At 40.2% G+C, this 19,462-nt stretch overlaps 1 protein-coding gene across 1 annotated transcript; it reads left to right on the forward strand.

The window, feature by feature from the left end:
* The first annotated feature begins 397 nt into the window (after positions 1-397).
* On the forward strand, positions 398-17,526 carry LOC140573618 (myosin-4-like). Its single transcript, XM_072693060.1, has 39 exons — positions 398-601; positions 1,782-1,925; positions 2,065-2,221; positions 2,586-2,613; positions 2,875-2,983; positions 3,065-3,157; positions 3,246-3,309; positions 4,332-4,430; positions 4,515-4,618; positions 4,712-4,850; positions 5,967-6,085; positions 6,164-6,313; positions 6,469-6,639; positions 6,721-7,027; positions 7,391-7,464; positions 7,560-7,647; positions 7,769-7,886; positions 8,189-8,312; positions 9,192-9,328; positions 9,453-9,708; positions 10,133-10,375; positions 10,479-10,655; positions 10,737-10,882; positions 10,966-11,056; positions 11,133-11,522; positions 11,959-12,085; positions 12,194-12,312; positions 12,401-12,597; positions 12,680-12,863; positions 12,973-13,138; positions 13,257-13,381; positions 13,488-13,796; positions 15,172-15,375; positions 15,477-15,602; positions 15,692-15,862; positions 16,686-16,790; positions 16,974-17,069; positions 17,164-17,298; positions 17,492-17,526. The coding sequence occupies exons 1-39, from the start codon at positions 398-400 to the stop codon at positions 17,510-17,512; spliced, it is 5,817 nt and encodes a 1,938-aa protein (XP_072549161.1). The 3' UTR covers positions 17,513-17,526.
* The last annotated feature ends 1,936 nt before the right edge of the window (positions 17,527-19,462 follow it).

The following is a 19,462-nucleotide window of genomic DNA, read 5'->3' on the forward strand; positions in this document are numbered from 1 at the left end:
CGGCAGTTAGGAAAAAGAGGTGCTAGGTGGCTGGCTATGTATGTGTCGGAGGAAGCGTGTGCTGGTCTTCTCCCTCACAGTGCTGGGAGCATTGCATGTGATGGAGGGAGAATATGTATGGGTAATTAATTAATATCAGCTCATTCCTGACAAGATTGGACACTCCTCCTCTATGTTATAATTCCATGTTATAATTCCTCTATGTTATAATTCCCCCTCCCCTCATACTTTCTCTCAAAGGTGATCTCTACAGACCTCTACAAATCTTCTGAAAGGTTCAAGGTAAATTGTGTCACACAAACTGTACAACAGCATGAAAACCAAGTGCCATTTCTTTAATTCATTTAATTTCTTTCATTGCTGGTCTTGTCACAGAGCTCTAGTGAAGAGGCTCAGGATGAGCACTGATGCTGAGATGGCTATCTTTGGCGAGGCCGCCCCGTACTTGCGCAAGACTGAAAAGGAGAGGATTGAGGAGCAGAGCCGGCCCTTTGACGGCAAAACTGCCTGCTTCGTGTGCAGCGACAAGGAGCTGTATGTGAAGGGGACCATTCAGAGCAAAGAGGACGGCAAAGCCGTCGTTGACACTCAGGATGGGAGGGTACGTCAGCAGTATACAGCTGTTAATGAGACTAGGAAGACACAACACTCCACTCTAACAGTGCCACTCAAGCAGGATTACATAGTGAACAATGAAAGACAGTAAAGAAAAGTAAAAACTCATAAAAACTCATCTTGTAAAGTCAGAGCTGTCAGGCTATTTTTGAGGAGACATTTTTTTAAGTCAGACTTAAAGATGTGATTTTGATTTTGACACATTCACGGCACATTCTTGAGCTGACATTACAAAAAAATTTCCCTCGGCAATGACATATTCCCACCAGAGAGGTCTCAGAAACCTACAGAGTGCTGCTGAATAGAGGAACATTCACACTTTGCAATACGACAAAGCTCTATTTTTACTTGCAGTTTTTATCAAAACCATCACACATCATTAATACCAACAAACTTTCAGTTTGAGCTTAGTGCTCATATTAGTGTAGTATAGCTTTACCTTAAAATAACAGCTGTAAATTTTTTATGTGTGTAAATCATGTCCCTGTGTCTTAAACCACAAAATACACTTCCCAAATTATACTGTAGTGAAAGCCCAGAAGCAAGAAATACCAATTCTTGCATAATGCTGCTTTAACTCATTAATATATATATATAGCTGGAGGAGTTGGAACAGGTGTATGGCCATATATAGCATAGGAATATGCATGTGAAATTGGAACATTATTTGTGATACAGTGTTTCCTATTACTATGTTGCCTTTATTGTTGAATACACTGCTATAGATTTTGATGCACACAGATTCAGAATGAATCTGAGTAATAGCTTATTATTGATTTGTTAAATAAAAGTAGTGATAAAACTGATTTTGTGATGTAATTATTAATTAAAATGATTAATTATTCATGTGTTTTCATGCCTCAAAACATAGCATGTGACAGACTGTGTTATCAACAGAAAAGATCACATTAAACATCAATCAACCAGAAATACATTTAAGCTGGCCATAATAAATACAGGTTTGTAAAAGAGGTGTGTGACTGTGCACAACCTTTTAAGGGCCCTTTAAGGGTTTTTTTTTTTTTTTTTCCCCAATTGAAGCTTTTGACACATTGCTTATTGAGCCAAAAGTAGAAGAAATATTTGTGGCATATATTCTTGAGTGTGTGCCCGGTAATAATTAGTTACCAAATGAAGAGATGTTATTTTTTATTTCTACATGTCAGACTGTGACTGTCAAGGAGGATCAGGTCTTCCCAATGAACCCACCAAAGTTTGATAAAATCGAGGACATGGTCATGATGACCCACCTCAATGAACCATGTGTGCTGTTTAACCTTAAAGAGCGCTATGCAGCTTGGATGATCTATGTGAGTACTCTATACTAACAAGTAATGCAAATATTAAGTTAAGTTACTGAGCTCTTAAGCATGCTTCAATTGTCACAATAATACAAAATGTGTTGTTTTAGTTTTGGACATTTCAGAGTTTTCACATTTCATTTGACAGACCTACTCTGGACTGTTCTGTGTGACTGTGAACCCCTATAAGTGGCTCCCGGTCTACAACCCAGAGGTGGTGACTGCATACAGGGGGAAGAAGCGGATGGAGGTCCCTCCGCATATTTTTGCCCTGTCTGATAATGCCTATCAGTTTATGCTAGCTGGTATGAATCATTCCTGAAAACAACTTGTGAACCGTCGCTGTCTGACAAAAACCTTGTATCTCCATTTTTCACTTTTTGGTCTAATTTAAATCTGGCAGTGGGTCTTAACATTGTGTCAAATGTCACAATGAATAGACCAATAGAAATACTCTAAAATGACTTTAAATGACTTTAAAATAAAATCTTTTTACACTGACGGCTATTGAAATCTAAGAAAGTTCTTTCCTTCTCCTGTAACGTTGCCATTTTGGAGACACAGGATTTTAGCATGACCTGCTACAAAATAAATGTATACCAAAATTGTCTCTGATAGAAATACTGCATGTCATACTGTACATAATGTGTTTTATTTTGTGTCTGGCAGACAGGGAGAACCAGTCGATCCTCATCACGTAAGAATTGTATCTTTAACCCCTCAACCCATAGACTTATTATTTTGTTTGGTAATCCTTACTGAGTAATTATTATTCATTATGAATTACTAAGAAACCAATATGACATTAATCTATGAGTTATAAGTTTTGAGGTTGGGAAATTAAAGCACAAGCCCACATACATGTGCTAGGTTTTCAGGAAATTATTGGATTAGCTTAAATATTATTAGTATTGTAGATATATAAAAAGCTGTCCTTATGAAGAATATGCTTTTGCAGTGGAGAATCCGGTGCTGGGAAGACTGTAAACACTAAACGTGTCATCCAGTACTTTGCGACAATTGCAGTGTCTGGAGACAAGAAGAAAGAGTCTGTCAGCAAAATGAAGGTAAGCAGTAGAAAGATTGGTGCTGCTTTTGTTTAGGTGATTTCATCTTTGTAGTGAGGTACCATCTGCCTTTTCTCTCAGGGCACTCTGGAAGATCAGATCATCCAAGCCAACCCTTTGCTGGAGGCTTTTGGAAATGCCAAAACTGTGAGGAACGATAACTCCTCTCGCTTTGTGAGTAGAGACAAACTTTTTAAAGTTTTGAAGTGTGCAGTGCTTCCACAAATAGACTTCCAGTACACCAGCTCCTGTTCCTCCCCAGGGTAAATTTATCAGGATCCACTTTGGAACAACGGGGAAACTGGCGTCAGCAGATATTGAAACTTGTGAGAATCTTTTTTTCACTATTTATACTTATGTTGTACCTACACTTTCTGGCCATTTTAATCTGAGACACATACCACATGAATGTGCTTTGTAGATGTACAATTACTGAAAAGCTGATTATCAAAAGGGACCACCGTAGGACCACCACTGACAAGACGCAGTTTGTGTTATGGACAATTCTCAGGTCAGTGGTGGTCCTATGGATGTATAAGGTAGTGGGTGGCTACCAAACTATAAAGTGCACCTTTATAGAAGGTCTATCCAATGCCAGAGTGGGTAATCGAGAGAGTCGCGAGGATTCCTGGTGAGCCAGTAGTTTTAGTCAGGTATTGTGGCCTAACAGAAATGAAAACAAATGTTTATAATTGAACTAACGCAGATGTTAAATCAGTGTCTCCTTCTGAAATGTTTAAAGTCCTGGTTTCTTTTTTTTTTTTTTATTGGTCAGTTAATGAGTTAATGGTAACCTGCCACTCTGAATGTAAAATCTAAATATATCATTACATAAAAAGACAGGCTGATGGGTAAAAGTTATTGTCAACTTTCTGTGTAGTGATAAACCATTACTCACTACTCCCTATGTGGTTTGAAGTTCCAAAGCTTTAGTTTGTCTGAAATGTTGGTGAAGAGCCTGGTATTTATTGCAGATGGCTCATATACACCCAACACTTTCCTTCTAACTCCAAGAAAGAGGAAGATTATGAATATTTTTTTCAAAAAAAAAAAAGTTAAACTAAGCAAGCAAACCTAATTTAAAGATAATTGCTATTTACAATAGTTTGTACATAGGTTGTACATTTGAGAGTAAATTTGCTGTCAGTCTTTTACCCTTCAGTACACTTTGGGTATGTGGTTGTGCAGCAAAAGAAATACAGTTGGGATCTCAATGTATCTCGATTAAATGACCAGCAAGTGTATGTGTGTTTGTGCAAGCACAAAGTAGGTATAAATGATAAGCTGGCAAGCTGCAGATTTGGTGTGGTGTGCATCATGATTTCCTTGATTTTTTTTCTACTGACAGACCTTCTTGAAAAGTCCAGGGTGACGTTTCAGTTGGCTGCAGAGAGGAGTTACCATATATTCTATCAGCTGACTTGCAACAAGAAACCAGAGCTCATAGGTACACTCATACACACACACCAAAGCATTCACACACTCACACAGACAAAATTACATTTACATGTGTCCTTATCTTATCTTTCAGATATGCTCCTTATTACCACCAATCCATACGACTTTGCTTTCGTCAGCCAAGGAGAGATTAGCGTGAAGAGCATAGACGACGCTGAGGAACTGGTGGCTACTGATGTCAGTGAAGATAAATGGTCTGAATAATTACATGGGACTCAATTTGAACATTTACAATGATCCTAATCTTTTGTTGTTGTTGTTTTTCTTCAGGAAGCCATTGACATCCTGGGCTTTACTTCCGAGGAAAAAGTTGGCATTTACAAGCTTACTGGTGCAGTGTTGCATTATGGGAACATGAAGTTTAAGCAGAAGCAGCGCGAGGAGCAGGCCGAGCCTGATGGCACTGAGGGTACATGCACACAATCTATACATTCAGCTTGCATTTTATCAGCAGCACTTTCTACTGAGATACTTCTTTAAATGTGATATAACCTGCTTATGGGCTCTGGTGATTGTGGACTCGATTATGGGTCGAGCTGAAATCCATAAAATCACTATGATGCAGACCGAGACAAATAAGTCTCATTCCCGGATGCTGTGGGCTCCTCTTGGTTAAACCTTACTTAATTAGTTATGTCAGTTGCCAAGGAAGACAGCATTAGGTCTAATACTAACATACAACCCTATCCAACATACAACCCTATTCAGGATGTGTTTTCAACCCCCAGAACTGTTCACAGCTATGCTCTTATAATGACAGATCCCAGTATAAGTGGGTTTTAAGAATAAGTACCCCCTTTAGTATGTGAATAAAGTGTATATTGAATATTCCCTATAGCAGCAAACTACTGGGCATGTTGATGTAAATTATGGTTAACTTGGAAATTATTTTAATCAGAGCTTGCTTTCATACTTATTTTTCTTTTGAAGTAATTCATTTTTGAACGCCACTGTCATGCATTACAGCAACATTATGTGGCATTCCTTACAAATACAGCTTGAAAATCATTGTGATGCATCACTGATGTGTTATAGTGAGCATAGCAGCTATATCATCCATATCAGCAAGCTACCATCTCTCTATGGCTGCTATATCTTTCTGTAGCTCTCAAAAGTCCAAAAATGACTGAAGGGGGAGCCCAGGAGCAAGAAATTCCAAACCATGCAATAATGGTGCTTAAGTACTCTGCTCAAACTAATGAAATGCATCCAAATTGGGATGCCAATAAATCTGTTCGATCAGCAGGATATCATATCACAGATATGAATGACATACACAAAAAGATAAGCATTTGAATATGAATGTGGGTGGAGGGTAAATAAACAAGCACAAACAAACAAGCAAGCCAACAAACAAACAAAAAGGGCCAAATCAGACGTCCTGAATGACTCATTGCCCCTGGACTTAAGCCCAGAAAACCACCCATACACTTGTTCTACAAATTCATATAGAATATATGCTAATGACTTGGTGCCTCTGACTTGTAAATACTGATGTAAGGTTTAAAATGTGTATGATCTACAGAGGCAGATAAAGCTGCTTACCTGATGGGCCTGAACTCTGCTGATCTCCTGAAGAACCTCTGCTACCCTAGAGTTAAAGTGGGGAATGAATATGTCACCAAGGGCCAGAATGTGCAACAAGTAAAACAAAAGCCTTATGTACTTTAGCCTGTAATACTCAATGAATTGTGTCCACACTAATTTTATGTGTTGGTTTAGGCGTATAATTCAATCGGTGCTCTTGCCAAGTCTGTCTATGAGAAGATGTTCTTGTGGATGGTCATTCGCATAAACCAGCAACTGGACACTAAACAACAGAGACAACATTTTATTGGGGTCCTTGATATCGCAGGGTTTGAGATTTTTGATGTACGTACCTATGGAATTATATTTGCATTTTAAAATGTTACTAATTAACAGTGTCATGTAAAGCAAAATTGACACAATTGGGATTGATCATTATGTTCTGCTAAAAGAATATCAGTATATTACGACTATCTTTGGTCCATCTCATCATCATCTAGTTCAACACATTGGAACAGCTCTGCATCAACTTCACCAATGAGAAACTGCAACAGTTTTTCAACCATCACATGTTTGTGCTGGAGCAAGAGGAGTACAAGAAAGAGGGGATTGAATGGGAGTTCATCGACTTTGGAATGGACCTGGCTGCCTGCATCGAGCTTATTGAGAAGGTACAAGATGATTCTACATGGACTATAATTGATTTTCAATCAAAATGTTGCAGATCCTGACCATGTACTCTTGTCCATCAGCCAATGGGCATCTTCTCCATCCTAGAGGAAGAGTGTATGTTCCCCAAGTCTACTGATACGTCCTTCAAGAACAAGCTTTACGATCAGCATCTAGGAAAGAACAATTGCTTCTTAAAGCCCAAGCCTGTGAAAGGCAAGGCCGAGGCTCACTTCTCCTTGGTGCATTATGCTGGCACTGTGGACTACAACATCGCTGGCTGGCTGGAGAAGAACAAAGACCCTCTGAACGAGTCTGTTGTACAGCTGTACCAGAAGTCATCCGTGAAACTGTTGGCGCTGCTGTATGTGAGTTACGCTGGAGCAGACGGTAAATGCGCACTTTGCTCTGCTGACCTTGCTAAATCTAACTCTTCAGATGCATCAAGGATTATACAGTATATCCTCATGGCCCATCTGGGTGCACAGTGTAAACATTACATTAGACTGCACTCATTAATAAGTCATTATGTGCATGCCCCTAGAATTTGATGACCCTACAAAATATGTGTGCCATATGTAAGGACTGATTTCAGAACCGATATTACCCTAAATGGTGTTCTCCATTTTCTAAACATGCTCCATATTCCATGTCCAGGCTTAGTCTTGTGCCTGGAGAACAAGTACATCTGTCCTAAAAATATCAAAGTGGGCCTTTGCCTCTCTCTGTTTTTCTGATCTTTGGTTGTCATAGATTCTAGTGGGAGTGGCAAGAAAGGGGGCAAAAAGAAAGGAGCGTCTTTCCAGACTGTCTCTGCTCTGTTTAGGGTGTGTATGTGTGGCATTGACATCTTCATAAACTCATAAATATTTATCCTTCTGCAAGACATCATCATGAATGATTCATAATTCTCGATTTGCAGGAAAACCTGAACAAGCTGATGTCTAATCTTAGAACCACCCATCCTCATTTTGTGAGGTGTTTAATTCCGAACGAAACCAAAACCCCAGGTACGAAGTGAAGAACACTCAAAGATTGTTATCTAACCATGAGAAATCTGAGAAACAACAAGCAGGCACAGGCTGATTATGTTTGACCTTATTTCCCAACCTGCTACGTCTTTGGAAACAGGCGTGATGGAAAACCATCTGGTGATCCACCAGCTTCGTTGTAACGGTGTGTTGGAGGGGATCCGAATCTGCAGGAAGGGCTTTCCCAGCAGAATCCTATATGGAGACTTTAAGCAGAGGTAAACTGGCCATTTCCACTCTGATGAGACTTTGATATTGTCTCTGCCACGCAAAAACCCTGAATCTCCAAAATGGCAACTTTACAGGAGAAGAAAAAAAACATCAAATGATTTTTATTTTAGGTCAGGTTGGAGCATTTCTTTTGGTCTAGTCATCATGAAATCCCAACACAAACTGAAACTACCAAATTCAAGTTATGTCAAAAAATGAAAACCGGCAAAAATGCAGATACATGGTTTCTGCCAGACAGCGACAACGCATTGAATGAGTAAAAGTACTCACTGTCATTCCTGTGTTTCAGGTACAGAATCCTGAATGCCAGTGCTGTCCCGGAGGGCCAGTTCATGGACAATAAGAAGGCTGCAGAAAAACTGCTGGGTTCTATTGATCTGGATCACTCTCAGTACAAATTTGGACACACCAAGGTATACTGCATATTTTTTAATTCAATGTACTGAATCTTTTGGATACTTGCAGTATATTTACAGGAAATTGGGCCTATGGACAAAGTGAAGGATTCAGGATTTCTGTAACTTCACCAGAACCCAGGTGAACACAGCTGTCAGCATTTTATGATGAATGAACCAAATAAAGTAAAATAAAATCCACAGAAGTTACAGTAGCTAAATTACATTCAATAATATTAATGTTAATAGTATTTTTAGTTATTTTTGAACAGTGATGACAAAAACAACCTTGCAAAAGCAACTACATTTCTTTGTACTGAAGAATAATGATAGGGAGTTTTTCCCTTTGTCGCAGTAACAGTCCCCACTTTTCTGCAAAGATCTTACATGCAATATTTTGGAGCCCCTAATCTAACATCCTATAAGCTCCATCTCTACCCTATTCACATGTCTATGGGAAGTCTGCCCAATCCTCCAAAACCTCCCTTTTTCATTCCTCGCTTCACATATCAGAGGGGCACTGGTTTCCTACCACAAAGCAGAAGTCACCTGAACTCCAGCCAAAAAGTCCTCTAAATTCTTCCCCCTCTCTTACAGCCTTCTCATAAATCATCATAAGCTGAAGGCATGGTCCGAACTAGCAAAACTAGACTTTAGGCCACAAGAGCATTAGTAAGGTCAGGTACTGATAACTGATGATTAGTTATAAATCACAATTTCATTCGAACTTATACCAGAGGTATTGACCGGAGCTCAAGCACTCTAGGGAAGTCAGTTCCACTGCTTCACAGCCCAGTGGCATCAGCCCATAATTTAGATAGAGGTATTTAGAATTTACCACTTTTTAACTACATTAATGCCTCAAGCGATAGCTGAGTTGTGATAGTCTCTCTGCAGGTGTTCTTTAAAGCAGGCCTCCTGGGGGTACTGGAGGAGATGAGAGATGAGCGCCTGGCTCAAGTTGTCACCAGCACTCAGGCAGTATGTCGTGGATACCTTGTAAGGACGGAGTACAAAAAGATGATAGCCCGAAGGTATCACTTTACAGTCACTTCTGTAATGCACCTAAAGACAGAATATAATAATATCAGAGAATGTAATAACTGTCTCGTAGTGGCGCATAGGGAATCTGAATGATCATGTTCATTTTTGTGAAAGGGAGTCCATCTATACCATCCAGTACAACATGCGCTCCTTTATGAATGTGAAGCACTGGCCCTGGATGAAGCTGTATTTTAAGATCAAGCCTCTCCTGAAGAGTGCCGAGTCAGAGAAGGAGATGGCCCAGATGAAGGTGGACTTTGCCAAATGTAAAGAAGATTTGGCTAAATCAGAAAGCAGGAGGAAAGAGTTAGAGGAGAAAATCGTCTCTGTTGTACAAGAGAAGAATGATCTACTCCTTCAAGTTCAGGCAGTAAGTTTTCAAGGCCAAAAAAAAATAATTCACTGAATTTACTTGATTCAAATGTGAGCATCATTTCTTCATAAGGAAATGATGAAACTGGATTCAGTATAGTATTCTTAATAATATTGGACCTTGGTCTTGAGGAATGTCCTTACAAAAAGTCAGATTTGTGCTGTGCTTTTAAACCATAGAACTGTTCACAGCTATGCTTTTGTAATGATGGATCCCATTGTCTTCTTAAATCCCAAAATAAGAAATCCCAAATAAGAAAACATTAGTGAATGTCAGAATTTTCATAAGAGCACTGAACTGGGTCTTCTTAAGAAGGATTCGTGTATTAGGCCCATTGCTATAAAAAGTATAGCTCCCAGTTCAGAAAATTGACCTTTCTACTCAAATAAATGACAACTGACCATTCAGTATGATCTTAAAGGAAGCAGATAATCTGATGGATGCAGAGGAACGATGTGAGGGACTGATCAAAAGTAAGATCCAGCTGGAGGCCAAGCTGAAGGAGACTGCTGAAAGGCTAGAGGATGAAGAAGAGATTAATGCTGAGCTCACAGCCAAGAAGAGGAAACTGGAAGATGAGTGTTCTGAGCTGAAGAAAGACATGGACGACCTTGAGCTCACTTTGGCCAAAGTGGAGAAAGAGAAACATGCTATGGAAAACAAAGTGTGTTCCCCATTTTCACTCAACTTACTTCACAAATGCACTCGCCCACATATTGCATGTATCTTTTTTTTTTTCATTCATGAACATTTTGCCTTCCATTCAGGTGAAGAACCTCACTGAAGAGATTGTCTCCCAGGATGAGAACATTTCTAAGTTAAATAAAGAGAGAAAAGCTCTGCAAGAAGCACACCAGCAACTGCTGGATGACCTTCAAGGAGAGGAGGACAAAGTTAACGTTCTCAACAAAGCCAAGGCAAAGCTGGAGCAACAAGTTGATGATGTAAGATGATCTTTTAGACTAGTTTTAAAAGCAACAGAATTAATACAGCAGTTTTGATCATAACCCATCTACTACCTCTAGCTGGAGGGATCTCTGGAGCAGGAGAAGAAGGTTCGGATGGATCTTGAAAGAGCCAAAAGAAGGCTTGAAGGTGACCTGAAACTGTCCCAGGAGTGCATAATGGACCTGGAGAATGAGAAGCAAAAGCTGGATGAAAAACTGAAAAAGTAATGGCCTAGTAAACATTCCTCTTGTCATTTTCTCAAAGTCCTGTATCACTGTCTTATGCATTGTTACACTTTATGAACAGAACAGATTTTGAAGTGATACAGCTGCAGAGTAAAATTGAAGATGAACAGTCTGCTGGAGCTCAACTGCAGAAGAAGATTAAAGAACTTCAGGTAAGTAGATGAGTGAATCTGTCATAATACGCAGGTTGTTTTAAAGCGCAGTCCTCAATTTCTTCCCCTTCCTAAGGCTCGGATTGAAGAGCTTGAAGAGGAGATTGAGGCCGAGCGCACTGCCAGGGCCAGGGTGGAGAAGCAGAGAGCTGATCTCTCCAGGGAACTGGAGGAGATCAGTGAACGCCTGGAAGAAGCTGGTGGATCCACTGCAGCTCAAGTCGAGATGAACAAGAAGCGAGAGGCCGAGTTCCAGAAGCTGCGTCGTGATCTTGAAGAGTCCACCCTGCAGAATGAGGCCACCTCAGCTGCCCTGCGTAAGAAACACGCCGACAGTGTGGCCGAGCTTGGAGAGCAAATTGACAACCTCCAAAGAGTCAAGCAAAAGCTTGAGAAGGAAAAAAGTGAGCTGAAACTGGAAGTGGACGACCTGTCCAGCAATATGGAAACCATTGCTAAAGCAAAGGTATTACATTATATGATAGTACACTATGTGGACAAAAGTATGCAGACATTGTTTCTTTGTGTTTATCCCATTTTTGTTGAAATTGCTGTGTCAATTGTCCTGGAAAGGCTTTATACTAGATTTTGGAGCATTGCTGTGAGGATTTGATTGCATCCAAAATTATTGGATGAAGCAACATTCTTAATAGAGAACACAGTTCCACTGCTCCATGCTCCATGCTGGGAGGTTTTATACACCTCCAGCCTATGCCTGGCATTAGCCAAGGTGCCAATAGGTGCATGTTTATCTGCTCCAGGGAGTCTTTATTCTATTGGGTGCAACTTTAAAGTAGCTGAACACATTCATCATATGGGGTGGCCACAATTCTTGTGCATCTGCATTAGTTCATGTTACAATCATTGGAGAGCAGTCATTTAGGACTGAAATGTTTTTGAAGGTCAATCTTGAAAAGCTGTGCCGCTCTCTGGAGGACCAGCTAAGTGAGGTCAAAACCAAAGAGGAGGAGCACCAGAGACTCATTAATGATCTCACCACCCAGAAGTCTCGACTTCAGACAGAAAATGGTAACAGCAAACTTTTTTTTTCTTGAATGTTAGTTAGCCATTGTTGAACAGCCCAAACAGTTATTCTTCCATTGATTGTTGCCAACACCTGTCAATAATCATATCAAGGTGAAATGACACGCCAGCTCGAGGAGAAGGACTCTCTGTTGTCTCAGTTATCTAGAGGAAAGCAGGCCTTCATTCAACAGACTGATGAGCTCAAAAGGCAGAACGAGGAAGAAATGAAGGTAAAGTGTAAAGTGACACCATGTTCCCTAAACACTGAACAGACAAAGACAGAGCTTGTTTTCATGTCGATCTCAACGTGACTTACAGGCTAAGAATGCTTTGGCCCATGCTCTGCAATCAGCTCGTCATGACTGTGACCTCCTGAGAGAGCAATTTGAGGAAGAGCAGGAGGCCAAGGCTGAGCTGCAGCGTGGAATGTCCAAGGCCAACAGTGAGGTGGCCCAGTGGAGAACCAAATACGAGACTGATGCCATCCAGCGCACGGAAGAGCTTGAGGAGGCCAAGTACGGACTGTTACCCTTTGTAACTGAGGGCCTTGTGCTTACTGCAGCACTTATCATAAAATGTGTATTCCGATTCTCTCAGAAAAAAGCTGGCCCAGCGTCTTCAGGAGGCAGAGGAATCTGTTGAAGCCATTAACTCGAAATGCTCCTCCTTGGAAAAAACAAAGCAAAGGCTGCAGGGTGAGGTGGAGGACCTTATGACAGATGTGGAACGGGCTAATTCTGCTGCTGCTGCACTGGATAAAAAACAGAGGAACTTTGATAAGGTACCACAGCCCTGCTGGCCTAGGGCTCTAATTATTAATGTTGACATGCATACATGGATGTCAATTCTCAAACATCTTTCTACATCCCTTTCCTCATTTCCTTTTATAGATCCTGGCAGAATGGAAACAAAAATATGACGAGAGCCAGGCAGAGCTTGAGGCGGCAATGAAAGAAGTGCGATCGCTGGGAACAGAAAATTTCAAAATGAAGAATGCCTATGAAGAATCCTTGGATCATTTGGAGATGTTGAAACGTGAAAATAAAAACCTTCAGCGTATGCCATTTTTTAAAATCAGTAAACCTTTACTAAAATTGTTGGTGGTGCATGAATGTGTACATGTTAAAATATAGGATACAATAAGATGTAAAGATAAAGTAATTTGCTTATTTAGAGGAGATCATGGACCTCACTGAGCATCTTGGAGAGACTGGAAAAACCATACATGAGCTTGAAAAGTCAAAGAAGCAAGTGGAGCAAGAAAAAACAGAAATACAGACAGCCTTGGAGGAGGCTGAGGTTTATTTCCCACTTCTTCAGACTGTTAAAAAGTTTTAACACCAATATAAACACAACCAAATTCCACTGCAATGGCCATCTTCTTTGTTTCCCACAATTTGTTCAGGCCTCCCTGGAGCATGAAGAATCCAAGATCCTTCGTGTTCAGCTAGAGCTGAATCAGGTGAAAAGTGAGGTTGATAGAAAGCTGGCTGAGAAAGATGAGGAAATGGAGCAACTGAAGAGGAACAGCCAGAGAATCATAGACTCCATGCAGAGCACTTTGGACTCTGAGGTCAGAAGCAGGAATGATGCTCTAAGGGCCAAGAAGAAGATGGAGGGAGACCTGAATGAGATGGAGGTTCAGCTAAGCCATGCCAACCGCCAAGCTGCTGAGGCCCAGAAACAACTAAGGAACCTTCAAGCTCAGCTAAAGGTTTGAAAAGTTCAAGACTTTCTCAGCATTTTGAGTAAGACAATTTGTATTACTTTCTTCGAAGTCAAAAGTTTAAACACATTTCATTAGCATTTGGTACTATTGCCCTTAAACTGTACGGTCAAATATTTTGGATATCCTTCCACAAGCTTCTCACAATAGTTGGCTGGAATTTTGGCTCATTCCTCCTGACAGAACTGGTGTAGCTGAGCTATGTTTGTAGGCCACCTTGCACACACATGCCTTTACAGCTTTGCCTATAAATTTTCTTAATAAAAAATCTTAAGCCACTTTGTACAGTATGGCAGTATGCTTCGGGTCATTGTCCATTTGGAAGACCTATTTGCGCCCAAGCTTTAACTTCCTGGCTGATGTCCTGAGATGTTGCTTCAGTATTTCCACATAATGTTCTTTCCTCATGATGCCATCTATTTTGTGAAGTGCACCAGTCCCTCCTGCAGCAAAACAACCCCACAACATGATGCTGCCACCCCCGTGTTTCACAGTTGTTCTCAGGCTTGCAAGCTTCCCCCTTTTTCCTCCAAACTTAATGATGGTTATTATGACAGTTAAATTTTAGTTTTGTCTTCATGTCTTCAAAAATGAAGGTCTTTGTCCCTGTGTGCATTTGCAAACATTAATCTGGCATTTTTATGTTTCTTTTGTAGTAATGGTTTCTTCCTGACAGAGTGGCCTTTTAGCCCATGTGGATACAGTACTCATTTCACTGTGGATAATGACACACTCTTACCATCTTTAGACAGCATCTTCACAAGGTCTTTTGCTTTTGTTCTTGTGTTGATTTGGGCACATTCGGACCAAAGCACGTTCATCTCTAGGACATAGAACCTGTCTCCTTCTTGAGCGGTTTGATGGCTGGACATTCCCATCTTGTTTGTACTTGCGTATAATTGTGTGTCCAGATGAACGAGGCATCATCAGGCATCTGGAAATTACACCCAAGGATAAGCCAGACTTGTACAAGTCCACAATTCTCTTCCTGGTATCTTGTCTAGACTTTTCCATGATGTTACACAAAGAAGCAGTGTGTTTCAGGTGTGCCTTAAAATACATCCACATGTGTCTCAGATGTTGCCAATAAACCTATCAGAAGCTTCCAAGGACATGACATCATCATATGGGCTGTCTCAAATTGTTTAAATGCATAGTAATTTTAGTGTATTTAAACTTTTGACTTTGAAGAAAGTGATCAAATTTGCAAAAATATTTCTTATTATTCTAGCATTTAGCAAACAGAAATCATTTTGGTAATTCTATTTGAGCTAAAACAGGAAAGGTTAATTCTAAATTAATGTCAGACAGTGAGAAATTGCATATGTGTCTTATTATTAACTATTAACTTTTTACCTTAAAGGATACCCAACTTCATCTGGATGATGCATCAAGACATAATGATGACATGAAGGAGCAGGCGGCTATGGCTGAGCGCAGGAGTACCCTGATGCAGGCAGAAATAGAGGAGATCAGGGCAGCTCTGGAGCAGACCGAGAGAAGCCGGAAAGTGGCTGAGCAGGAGTTGGTTGATGCTACTGAGCGTGTGCAGCTTTTGCATTCACAGGTACTTCCTTTTGTTTGGAAAGCAGCTTGCATAAAGCTTACTCCTGATGATGATGGGATAACCTATTACTTTTTACTTTGCCTTACTTTTTGCCCTCTCAGAATACCAGTCTGATAAACAGCAGAAAGAAACTGGAGAGTGACTTGACTCAGATGCAGAATGAGATGGAGGACAACATTCAGGAGGCCAGAAATGCTGAGGAGAAAGCCAAAAAGGCCATCACTGATGTAAAATATGCATTCATTTTCAATGTGTGTCAAATTAGTCAGCTGAAACCAACAAGCCTCTAAGCTTTAAGTCTTTTTTTTATGGGAAGGCTGCCATGATGGCGGAGGAGCTGAAGAAGGAGCAGGACACCAGTGCTCATCTGGAGAGGATGAAGAAGAATCTGGAGGCCACAGTCAAAGACTTACAGCAGCGCTTGGATGAAGCTGAAAACCTAGCCATGAAAGGTGGAAAGAAGCAACTCCAGAAACTGGAAACAAAGGTGTTGTATAGTATCTGGTATTTTACTGGAACCCTGAACACAAAAACCTACAGGGGACTCTCTCTAACACTAATAACCTACAGTAGTAGATAGTGTATACAGGCATATTTTTTTTGGTTGACCTGCTGCTTCTTTGCTTATTATACGTGTTTAGATTGCTCCTCAAGGGGTTTTACATACGCTATGTGGACAAAAAGATTGGGACAACTGCTCATTTATTGTTCCTTCTGAAATCAAGGGAGTTAAAAAGAGTTCCTTTAGCTTTTCTTGGAGTAACTGTCTCCATGGAAGGCTTTCTGCTAGATTTTGGAACACTACTGTGAGGATTTGATTGCATTCAGCGACAAGAGCGTTACTGAGGTTAGGATGTCAGATGATCACCAGCCCTCCTCATCCCCAACTCCCCAGCTCATCCTTAAAGTATTCGACGGAGAACTGTCATTCCAGAGAACACAGTTCCACTACTCTACAGCTCAATGCTGGGGGGAGGGGCTTTATACTCCTCCAGCCCATGCCGGACATGGTGCCAATAGGTTTAAGCTGTGTGTGCGTGCGCATTTGTACATCTGTGTCAGCTATGGGTGCAACTTAAAGTAGATAAATGCATTCATTAGAAGGGTGTCCACAAACTTTTGGATATGACGTGTAAGATTTTTTTGTTATTACATGTTCTTCCCAGATTTTCAGTCTGTATTTCTGTTAGTATTATTATATACTAAACCAGGATAGTAGTGCCTACTAGTGCTCTCATTTCACATTAGTCAGAGACATTGTAATAAATATAAAATGTAAATGTAAATACTAACATGTTTATAATTTGCAGGTAAGAGAACTGGAGAATGAACTGGAACAAGAACAGAAGCAGAGCTCTGAGGCTGTGAAAGGTGTGCGCAGGTTTGAACGCAGAATAAAGGAGCTCTCCTATCAGGTACCTCTACACCATTTTCAAATTATTCAATTATTCAAAGAGATTGAAAATTCAAAGTTCATAAAGTGAGACTACTATAAAGCAGTAATGCCATTGCATCACTATTAATCAATAAAGGCAGATAAAAGAAGGAGGAGAAGGCGGTTTTCCTTCATTTAACAGTTTCCCTTTTCCCATACGCAGTCCGAGGAGGATAAAAAGAACATAATCAGACTACAGGCTTTGGTGGATAAGCTACAGCTGAAGGTCAAGGCCTACAAGAGGCAAGCTGAGGAAGCTGTGAGTGTTCTCAAACAAGCATCTCTCCTGCAAATGTTGTTCCCCTGTAATAATGTTGGATCTTAAATGAATGTTCTGCTGATTTCTTTGTCAGGAGGAACAGGCTAATGCTCATTTGACCAAGTTTAGAAAAGTACAGCATGAACTGGAGGAGGCTCAGGAGAGAGCTGACCTCGCAGAGTCTCAGGTCAACAAGATGAGAGCAAAGAGCCGGGACATGGGAGCAAAGGTAAGTGAGTCGTACTATTTTTCAGTCACAGATAATTACATAAGAGAACAGACGTTTTACAGAAGAGAGCTGATGTAGTTTCATAGCTGTGTTTCATATGATCTACACCTTATCCTAACTCGGGTATGATTTTCTCAAATGTCTCTTAAATTTAATTGCAAATTGAATTGGTCTTCTTTCATTTCATATCTAGGGAAAGGACAGTGGGGAGTAAGATGCAGGAGAAACTGAAGATGAAAACCTGCGTTATCTGCTACACTTTCATTTAAAGGACCCATATCATTGAAAATGTTTTTATTATTATTATTATTATTATTATAAGAGGAAAAGGTCAGTCATTGTTTTCGTGATGTAACAATCAGCATTACATTTGCATATATCTGCCCATTCAATGTACACTATATGGACACCAATGCTGGGGGGGCTTTATACCCCTTCAGCCCACACCTGGCATTGGGCCTATTGCCAATACTTCCCTACAGGGACTAGACAAGCTGTGTGTATGTGCATTTGCACATCTCTGTTAGCAGTGGGTGCAACTGAAAGTAGCTGAACTCATTCATTAGAGGTGTCCGCAAACATTTGGACAAATAGCATAGCCCCGGCCTGCTCACATCAAAATGAATGCTAATGCATTGCACTTTCACTCATTTCATATGCAGTGTGTTGGAGTACAAAAACAACATTAAATTGACAAGACTGAATACTAGTGAAGTGAAAATGCTGTTTCCTGTGGACTGATGTGTTGTGCATGTATATTAACTATAATAAACAGAATATCTGTATGTGCCTTGATTAGTTTCTGTAACCCTTACATTTGTGAATTTGACAAAATAGCAATAAAAATACTGGAAAAAATACTGTTTGACAGCTTTAGTTTTACTGTTTCAGGATTTTGTGTTTTGATCAATGGTGAAAACGGCATGAATCTAAACATGAACAATACATATGAGTTCTTAGCTATTAAACTGATTTACAGGTTTGAGCATTTACAGAAAAAAACCTCTCCACTTTCACATGTAGACTTATGTCTCATGTATTTCAACGGTCGAAACAATCTGAGACTACTAAGCAATTGTGGTAAAGATATATAAACAAAATAAAACAAATGTAATACAACTATATGGTGAATATCTGAAGTGTGTCCAATTCAATTAAGTCTACATATCATATGGGTAGGATAGGGGGGAAAGGGGTGTATTTATTTGGCTGGATGGTTTAGCATTTGATACATAGTGTAAGTAGTACAGACATTAAGAAGTCTTACTACAGATGGAAAAGAAAAATCCTCTTCATTTTAGTCACTTAAAACACCACGTTCATGTGTCACATGGCCTAAATGTTGGGACATATGGATGTGGTCAAAGGTGGTGGAGATTTATGAAAAGAAAATTGCAGTTTTGTGAAAATCTTTTGTTGTTGGAAAACATGCTACAGCTTTGCCTGAGGCCTGTTTTAGGCTCATCTATGCTCAGCGTTCAATACAGGTACAGATGGAGCCTTGTGTTCTTTTCATTCACAGTTATGCACATTTTGAAAGCTTACAGATACAGATATGACCACTGCCATATGGACACAACAAAGAAGAAACTGGTAGAAAAGACACATTTTCTTAACATCGTTTTTGTAGTAAGTTTTTGTACTACTATCACAATCTCCTCCACCACCACCATGTTTGTTTTTGTCAGAAACCTTTAGCTCTGAACTGACCTCTACTGGATTAAGAGGGCAGTGTATTGTTTAACACCCATGCCAACCTAAAGGACGCATAAACGCAATTCATAAAGTTCTTATAGAAAGTTTGTTCACTCCGCAGCCATCTGTGCAACGCCGCCGGGCAGTTATTTCCAGTCACTTCGGACCAGGCTGCTATCTGTTTAAACGTAGAGACCAACATACTCGAAACTGAAGGTGAGACTGCATATTTCACAGAAAACATACTTTAAATCACCTCATGAGTAGTTTGTAGTGTTGCGCTCAATAATGCACTGCTTTGGCTTGTTATGTATGGGGCAGATCCTCATATCGAGGTGGGGTTCCTCTGCTTGTGGTAAAACCGCTTGTGGTATAATTTGTAAACAGACATGCTGATCTTTACAAGAACTCATATTTCAACCAGTGGCCAGTCTGCTCATAACGTCTCTGAGTATAAATGAGCTTCTTA

Source organism: Salminus brasiliensis, chromosome 12, assembly GCF_030463535.1.
Source record: "Salminus brasiliensis chromosome 12, fSalBra1.hap2, whole genome shotgun sequence".
Lineage (NCBI taxonomy): Eukaryota > Metazoa > Chordata > Actinopteri > Characiformes > Bryconidae > Salminus > Salminus brasiliensis.

Bases quoted from the DNA above. Each gene is read 5' to 3' on its own strand.
- LOC140573618 (XM_072693060.1), top strand. From the start codon at position 398: ATGAGCACTGATGCTGAGATGGCTATCTTTGGCGAGGCCGCCCCGTAC. The intron at 11,057-11,132 runs GTAAGTAGATGA...CCCCTTCCTAAG, and splicing joins AGAAGATTAAAGAACTTCAG to GCTCGGATTGAAGAGCTTGA. The intron at 15,603-15,691 runs GTAAAATATGCA...TTTTATGGGAAG, and splicing joins CCAAAAAGGCCATCACTGAT to GCTGCCATGATGGCGGAGGA.